This window comes from Watersipora subatra, chromosome 5, assembly GCF_963576615.1.
Source record: "Watersipora subatra chromosome 5, tzWatSuba1.1, whole genome shotgun sequence".
Lineage (NCBI taxonomy): Eukaryota > Metazoa > Bryozoa > Gymnolaemata > Cheilostomatida > Watersiporidae > Watersipora > Watersipora subatra.
The window spans coordinates 33,704,934-33,714,239 of NC_088712.1; the positions used below are offsets into that span (position 1 = coordinate 33,704,934).

At 39.4% G+C, this 9,306-nt stretch overlaps 1 protein-coding gene across 1 annotated transcript; it reads right to left on the reverse strand.

The window, feature by feature from the left end:
- Positions 1-606: 606 nt before the first annotated feature.
- On the reverse strand, positions 607-7,335 carry LOC137396470 (proteoglycan 4-like). Its single transcript, XM_068082758.1, has 3 exons — positions 7,082-7,335; positions 4,920-5,166; positions 607-4,126 (listed from the first exon to the last, which is right to left on the reverse strand). Exons 1-3 carry the CDS (start codon positions 7,266-7,268, stop codon positions 832-834), a joined length of 3,729 nt encoding a protein of 1,242 aa, XP_067938859.1. The 5' UTR covers positions 7,269-7,335; the 3' UTR covers positions 607-831.
- Between the last annotated feature and the right edge of the window lie 1,971 nt (positions 7,336-9,306).

A 9,306-nucleotide genomic window follows, 5' to 3' on the forward strand; every position in this document is an offset into this window, starting at 1 on the left:
TACATATGCATCAATACAGTGAACATCCATATGCATCAATACAGGAAACATTCATATGCATCAATACAGTAAACATTCATATACATTAATACAGTAAACATCCATATGCATTAATACAGTAAACATCCATATGCATTAATACAGTAAACATTCGTATGCATTAATACAGTAAACATCAATATGAATTAATACAGTAAACATCCTTATGCATTAATACAGTAAACATCAATATGAATTAATACAGTAAATATACATATACATCAATACATTGAACATCCGTATGCATCAATACAGTAAACATACATATGCATCAATACAGTATACATCCATATAGATCAGCCTAACAGACCACAAATATTGTATGCTGTAGAGTTTAACCCTAGCAACATTTAGTCAGCATTTCCCAGCACTAATTTACGGGTTCGAATACCATCATTGAATAAGTTTGGAATAAGGCCTAGACTAATATGTTTATTGGGTGAGTGGTAATGCTGCAGATGTTTCGCTTGTTTATTTTTCTAAAGGTCTACTTTTAGGAGCACAAATTGTTTTAGTAAGTATAAATTTCCTTTCCTGCCAACAGATCAACTTACAGTCATCGAGCTGTCTATTGCCATTTCCACTTTATTTCCATTTACACAATAAAATATTGTAATAAAAATATGATAACTGCGTTCAGTCACCTCATTCCTTGAATATATTTTAATATAAATAAATCAAAATAAGAAATAGCAGCTGCTGATGAAACAAGCTCTGCGGATGAGTTTACTCGGTACTGTTGTGAACAATATTAGGCGTTATGTTTCTCCTATAATGACTAGTTTGTGACACCTATGCGTTACAAGTAGCGATGTAAGGCCAATTACATGTACAAAACATTGGATCAAATATCAGAGATCCAGGACATTTCATTAAATAAACTTTGGTGTTTACTATCTGATAGTACTCTCGACATTCGCTGTTTGCCTTCATTCTGAAGATATTACCGCTTTCTGTACATTCAGTCGCAGAAATTGTTTGGTGATGTAACAAGTTGCTGGTAAGTGAACTGCCAAGGTCTTCAGCTTTTTCTATAAGTGGAACCAAGGTGGATAAAGTCGAGGCAGGTTTATCAGTGTCTGCAGCTGCCCCGGTTGTGCGAAGCCTCCCGTTGTCTGGTGCCACAATAATCTCTTCTGGTTCATTGTTGTTAGGCTTAAATTGTGATTCAAATGTACTGCGGATGGTTTGAGAAGAACTTAGTGCTCTAGTGGTTGGCTCAAAAAATGATTCAGTTGGTAAATCAGGGGATCTTTCAAATGATGAGACAGTTGCTGCTTCTGTTATTGCTTCTGGTGCTGCCTCAGTTGGTGTATTTAGTGCTGCCTCTGTTGGTGTTCCTGGTGCTTCTTCAGTTGGTGTTCTTGGTGTTGCTTTAGTTGGTGTTCCTGGCGCTGTCTCAGATGGTGTTTCTGCCATTGCTTCAGTTGGTATATCAGGTGCTGCCTCAGTTGGTGCTCCTGGTGCAGCTTCGGTTAGTGCTCCTGGTGCTGCCTCTGTTGGTGTTTCTTGGGCTGCTTCAGTTGGTGTTCCTGGTGCCACCTCTGTTGGCGTTTCTGGTGCTGCCTCAGTCGGTGTTCCTGATGCTGCCTCTGTTGGTGTTTCTGGTGCTGCCTCTGTTGGTGTTTCTGGTGCTGCCTCAGTTCGTGTATCTGGTGCTGCCTCATTTGGTGTTCCTGGTGCTACCTCTGTTGGTGTTTCTGGTGCTGCTTCAGCTGGTGCTCCTGGTGCTGTCTCAGTTGGTGTTTCAGGCGTTGCGTCAGTTGGTGTATTGTCAAACGTACTGCTGACGGTTTGAGAAAAAGTTAGTGTTTTAGTGGTTGACTCAAAAAGTGGTTCAGTTGGTAAATCAGGTGATCCTTCAAATGTTGAAACAGTTGCTGCTTCTGTCATTGCTTCTGGTGCTTCTTCAGTTGGTGTTTCTGGTGCTTCTTCAGTTGGTGTTCCTGGCGTTGCTTCAGTTGGTGTTCCTGGTGCTGCTTCTGTTGGTGTTGCTGGTGCTGCTTCAGTTGGTGTTTCTGGTGCTGCTTCAGTTGGTGCTCCTGGTGCTGCTTCAGTTGGTGCTTCTGGTGCTGCCTCTGTTGGTGTTTCTGGTGCTGCCTCTGTTGGTGTTTCTGGTGCTGCCTCTGTTGGTGTTTCTGGTGCTGCCTCAGTTCGTGTATCTGGTGCTGCCTCATTTGGTGTTCCTGGTGCTACCTCTGTTGGTGTTTCTGGTGCTGCTTCAGCTGGTGCTCCTGGTGCTGTCTCAGTTGGTGTTTCAGGCGTTGTGTCAGTTAGTGTATTGTCAAACGTACTGCTGATGGTTGGAGAAAAAGTTGGTGTTCCAGTGGTTGACTCAAAAAGTGATTCAGTTGAAAAATCAGGTGATCCTTTAAACGTTGAAACAGTTGCTGCTTCTGTTATTGCTTCTGGTGCTGCCTCAGTTGGTGTTTCTGGTGCTGCCTCAGTTGGTGCTCCTGGCGCTGTTTCAGTTGGTGTTCCTGGTACTGCTTCAGTTGGTGTATCGGGTGCTGCCTCAGTTGGTGCTCCTGGTGCTGCTTCAGTTGGTGTTCCTGGTGCTGCTTCAGTTGGTGTTTCTGGTGCTGCTTCAGTTGGTGCTCCTGGTGCTGCTTCAGTTGGTGCTTCTGGTGCTATCTCTGTTGGTGTTTCTTGTGCTGTCTCAGTTGGGGTTTCTGGTGATGCCTCTGTTGGTATTTCTGGTGCTGTCTCAGTTGGTGTTTCTGTCGCTGTCTCAGTTGGTGTCTCTGGTACTGCCTCAGTTAGCGTTTCTGCTGCCTCAGTTGCTGTTTCTGGTAAGGCTACAGTTGTTACTTCTGCCGCTAACTCTATCCCTGATTCGATTAGGGTTTGTGGAGATCCTTCAGTATTCGTTTCTGTTCCTGTCTCAGTTAGTGATTGTGGCACTGCATCCATTGGTGTTTGTAGTTCAACCTCAGTTGAAGTCCCAGGTGCTTGCTTAATTGGTACTTCTGGGGCTGTTTCAATCGGTGGTTCTGATGCTGTCTCAGTTGGTGTTTCTTCTGCTATGTCAGTTGCTGCCTCCGGTGTGACCTCAGCTAATGATGAGGGCGGTTTTTCAACTGGTACATCTATTGATGAATCTCGCATTGCCTCTTTTGTTGTTTCTGATGAGGCTTCTGTTGATATTTCTGTTGCAGCCTCCGTCGATGACTGTGGTGTTTCTTCAGTTGGTGTTCCTGGTGCTGTCTCTGTTAATATTTCTGATGCTGTCTCAATTGGTGTTCCTGGTGTTGCTTCTGTTGGTGCTCCTGGTCCTGCCTTAGTTGGTGTTTCTGGTGCTGCCTCAGTTGGTGTTTCTGGTGCTGCTTCAGTTGGTGTTTCTGGTGCTGCCTCAGTTGGTGTTCCTGGTGCTGCTTCTGTTGGTGTTTCTGGTGCTGCCTCTGTTGGTGTTTCTGGTGCTGCCTCTGTTGGTGCTTCTGGTGCTGCCTCTGTTGGTGTTTTTTGTGCTGCCTCAGTTGGTGTTCCTGGTGTTGTTTCAGTTGGTGCTCCTGGTGCTGCCTCAGTTGGTGTTTCTGGTGCTGCCTCTGTTGGTGTTTCTGGTGCTGCCTCAGTTGGTGCTCCTGGAGCTGTCTCAGTTGGTGTTTCTGGTGCTGCCTCAGTTGGTGTTCCTGGTGCTGCTTCTGTTGGTGTTTCTGGTGCTGACTCTGTTGGTATTTCTGGTGCTGCCTCTGTTGGTGTTTCTGGTGCTGCCTCAGTTGGTGCTTCTGGTGCTGCCTCTGTTGGTGTTTTTTGTGCTGCCTCAGTTGGTGTTCCTGGTGTTGCTTCTGTTGGTGTTCCTGGTGATGCCTCTGTTGGTGCTTCTGGTGCTGCCTCTGTTGGTGTTGCGGATGCAAAGTTTATTGCTTGCTCAGTTACCATAATATTTGTAGAGTGAAAACTTGTTGATTCAATGCTAGTTGATGAGATGGTCGGTGTAGCCAAAGAAGTTGAAGAAGTGGAAGAAGTTGAAGTAGTTGATGTACGTGAAAAAGTTGTAGATATATTTGATGAAGTTTCTGATGCTGCTGAGAGGTAGAAAGAGTTGCAGTCTTGATATATTATATCAAACTCTTCCACTATAGTATACCTGCAAAAACGAATAAAACAGTTTCAACAACTAAGTTTGAGAAAAGATTTTTGTATCAGCATATTTCAACACTAATTAATAACAACATGAGTTATTAATTTCTGATTGGAACAAACATGAAAGTTGATAATATCCTCTTGAGCGGCTAAACTTCAAACTAGTGCAGCAATCATAATAGGAAAAGCTGCAACTGATGTAATTCCCTAAAATTTCCATCCTTATTTTATCATTCTCAACCAGAGCTATTTCCTTTATTATATTCAAAAATAGTCTAATTGCAGCCTAAAAAGAAAATACACATAATTGTTTTTATGACGGATCGAGTTTCCACTGAACAACCTCTGAGATTACTGTTGTTTTTGTATTCTATCATCTCGATGACTTTTCACAAGATTAATTAAGGCTCATTATATTTGCTCAGATTAGCTGACCATCTAAAACATTCTTTTTTTCACCAAAATTGAAATTAAAGTTTAATAAAACTCTAGTTATAGATTTATTGGTATTATTTAACTTTTTTTTTATAAAAACTGTATTTCCAGGTTAACTCTCATCAGTAAAGTTTTCAATTTTGCTTCTGTTTTATTGGCCGTCTTAACATTTATCACAACTAGCATTGGTGAGTACAGCATTTAGTCAGATATGAAAGTTTTAACAAACCATTTTGACAAGCAAAAGTTTCATGCAAAAGCTCAAAAATTTGGAAGCATTTAGCACCCAATCAGAGCTATTCTAAGAAAAAACGCTGTAAAAAGGACTTTGGATATGTTTAGAATTCGCTAACAACACTAACCTGACAATAACATCTGCTGAAATGTTGAGATTTTCCGGAGCAGTCCACTGAAATAGCACATACTCTTTATGGACAGAACTAGCGTGTCCAATAGATGTACCACCACATACTGACACAACTGCTGCGTTAGATGGTTCAATCTGTGACACATTCATTGAGCCGATGAAAGTTCCATTTGAATGTTGAACTGATACAAGGAATCCTTCAAAGGTTTTGTTGACAAAAGCTTCATCCTTGTAAAGAAGCACTAAAATATAAGAAATTCATTATTTTGTGAATTTAATTTTACTTCCCTTTTTAGCAAACTCAGGGTTTAAAGTAGCTTCATTTGTTGAGACTCTCACAGGCCGTCCCCTAATCATCAGAAGATATTTGAGATAATAAGCTAACAAGCAGCCTTATTACTTTTTTGAAAATAATGATATTTCAAACTGAAAAGTTTTTCAAATGGTGACATATTTAGCTTTTTTTTTGTTTATTAGTCTAGTTGCTATCAAGTTTTAATGAATCCCGCAGTTGCAATTAAGTACGTGGCAGTCTATAAAAATTTAATAACCGCAGGGAGATAAGAGGGAAAAGTTCTAAACAGAAGTAAGATGATACCCTAAGAGAAGAACTAAGTGCTTTTTCAGCTCAGTCAACAATTAAGTCTGACCACAATATGGCAGTTAGTGCATTTAATCCTGTTTCTGATCCTCAAAGCTTCTTCTTTGTGCAATTAAGCAATCGCTATGAACTCATCATGGTACCCTGTCTCATACCTCTAGACAGATAGTCTATTCACAACAAATGACCTTGACACCTTTGTTTCAGATAAACTATAGACAGCTCATCAGATAACAAGTCTCTAAGTTCATCTTAAATACTCCTAAATATCAATAAAACATGATATTGTCAGCTGTTCATGTGAACTTGTTATAGTCAGTTTAGGTAAAAACTGTCTAGGCCTTGCTCTTCATCTACTGAAAAGAAGGTTACTGTAGTTACAGAGGGTGTCAGCTGTATTCATCAGAGTATAATAGACATGAGATAGCATATGGTGTAAATATGATATCGTGCGGATTTTATGCATATGATAGTAATTGGCCTAAGATAGCAGATCTGTCTTTTCAGCTGCTTTATCTTTTGGCGGATACATTGTAGTATAACAGTTGGCGCTGTCTGTACAGGTAATTCATGTGTATAATGTCCATCTCCAAACGATCAGTCATTCTAATGTTGCATTTAGTTAACCGAATGAAGAGACAGATTCTCTCTATGAAACTTGAGACTTGTCAACATAAAGTTTTGCTAATTGAAGTGTCACCACAGCTCTTACTCTTTTTAACTTCAACAAATAATTAAATCAGCCTAATCTTCATTATAATATATAAATCTCAAAGTCTGTCCAGCTACAGTTGATTACAGTCTAGCAATAGAAATCCGATTTGATCTCGGAGCTTCCCCTTTACAAGGCGAGAAGCTAACCCATGAGGCTCGTCGGGTGATATGAGTTCCTATCTGAGTTAAAATACGCATAGTGACTCTGTGTTACGCGCAACGTCACTAAAGCTTGCTCTCACAGCTCTTATTTGTAAGTTTGGCAATATGGATACTGGCTTACTCCAATTAGACAATTTCAACTTCATTGCTTGCGACTGTTTATAAGCTGTTTTTAATACTCGTGCAACGCCAAGCATTTAGCTAGTCTTATCACAATAAGTGTCCATCCGTTCATCTGTCCGAAGTCTGAAGGTTGTATCGCACAATATTTAAACTTGTGACTTTCAACATTTTATATCAACACTCAAACAACTGCACCCCTCAACTGCTCACCAGCATTACAGAATAATTGTATGTATAGTTATTACACCTGACGATCTCGCACGATGCACTAGACTACTAGGGTACTTACTAGTCATTAATATAAAATATAAAATAATCGTAAAGCAATTTTGTTAAAAGTATACAAAGAAATTCTTGCAGCAGTTTTCCACAATTAAGTTACATTTTTCAGCTTTCTGAAATCAAAGTGCATCTTTTAAGAAAGATGGATATATTTAGCAAGTTTCAATTTAAAAGTTAGCTCGAGCAGTAAATTATTGCTGGTTATATTGAGCTAAATAAATTTTTTGACAGTAAACTACATTTAAATATGCCTTTTCACAGATCAACAAACTCACTGTATGTCGCTGTTCCTGGGATCCAAGCATCAGCGTCAATGTAATACGGGCATTCTCCTTTCTGAGGATCTACGCCATGCAGCGGCTCTCTTGTTGCACACGTCTCTGGAGGAGGACCAACACTAAATGCTGAAACGTGATATCCAGAAATAAGAACTACGGTGAATACAGAAGCAACGTAGCGCATGTTGGCGCAACTACTAATTGTCTTTTATATGGAACAATATCACAACTCATGGGTGGTCTTCTCTTGCTGCAAGAACACCTCCAAGTAAATCCAAGCTGAAAGTCTCTTGTTATTTGAATCTTACAAGACAAACCAAAAGCTGTAACTATGGTAACATTTATTGCTAATTACATTATAACAAGAGGTACTCTAGAGATACTTCATAACTTATATTGGTTTGCAACAAACCAATCAAAATCCAACTCATTCCTTAGAAGTTATGAGAAACTCAGACGCTGTAACATTCAGAATATTTGAAGGAAAAGTTCCAATTCAGAATATCAACTGTCCAGTAGGAAATGTTGTCTGCAAACAGGTTATCTATCAGTATGTCTAAATGGTGAGAATCATTAACTCTACATTCTAATTGGTCAATGTATTATCACACTGTTGGTTTCCTCTCAATTGTTTTATGATCTTATAGAAACAAATCCTCAACTCCCAATATGTCTAATTTATTTTACTCTGAACATCTGAAGTTGGTGTAAAAGTTAATGCACTCAGTTAAATATGCTTCTGTGTCGAACAACAGCTGCTGTACTGTTTAACAATAGGTTAATGCAATCTATACTTGAAATGCATGGCAGCTGCTGTTATTTTACACATTAACTCGACCAATAGAATGAGTGGTAACAGTTGATCTGTTGCTGTCACATCCAATTTGTCACAAGTATCCATTGTTTGCGAGACATGGTAGCCCAGCAAACAAAGAGTGAATTAACAAAGGTGTCCCGATCTGAGTCAGTAATTCTTTATTGTTCTATACTTATGACTCGGGCTTATTATTACACTTGTGCAGCTTTGGAAGACTCTGCTAATTTAGTGAAAAGTTGTTGAATGCCGCAATATTACAAACAATGAGACCAAGCTTATAACATGGTAAAAGAATTGGCCACAGAAATCTATAGCATTACATACCTTTCAAGTAAAAATTACACGCGCTAAATGAATGCGTTCAATGCATGTAATGAAAAAAATTCCGAATTCCACATAGTTTTTTGATTGTCTTAACTTGGCTGAATCTTGCAGCTGATTCACTAAATTCTTTAAGCTTTTCCGGTAATTTTTAGTATGACCATATTTTAAACATGAGCCATTATTAAAGCAACCAGTACTAATGGCTGTATTGAGAAGAAGTACTAGCGCTGCATGTATCTTATTTTATACAATTAGTTTGAGGCAAAAACTACTCTGATATGTACATTGTAAAGCTTCGCTATGTACATTGTAAAGCTCTGCTATGTACATTGTAAAGCTCTGTTATGTACATTTTAAAGCTCCGCTATGTCCATTGTAAAGCTCTGCTATGTACTTTGTAAAGCTCTGCTATGTACATTGTAAAGCTCCGCTATGTACATTGTAAAGCTCTGCTATGTACATTGTAAAACTCTGCTATGTACATTGTAAAGCTCCGATATGCACATTGTAAAGCTCTGCTATGTACATTGTAAAGCTCTGCTATGTACATTGTAAAACTTTGCTATGTGCATTGCATAGGAGTTTAATCTTTACCAGCTGGATGGAAAACCTTATAAATATGGACTACGTCATGTCAATCTATAAAGATTACAGCAATAAAAACAACATCGCAAAACCTCCTGCTTATTAAAAGTCCTGTTGACCTCATTCTTTAGATCGGCTAGAATTCAAACTACCCAATTATATTCATGAAGGTCTTCAGTCAATGAAAGGAACCGCTTAACAAAATGCAGGCTTTTTGCTACATATTCTCTTCTTATGTAAACGCTGAGTCAACTCTTAAGAAACTATGATTTTTCACAAATATCGACTGACAGAGACTGCCAGAGACTGACAGAAACTGACAGGAACTGACAGGAACTGACAGAGACTGACAGAGACTGCCAGAGACTGACAGAGACTGACAGAGACTGACAGAGACTGACAGAGACTGACAGAGACTGACAGAGACTGCATGAGACTGACAGAAACTGACAGAGACTGACACAAACTGACAGACAATGACAGACACTGACGGAGA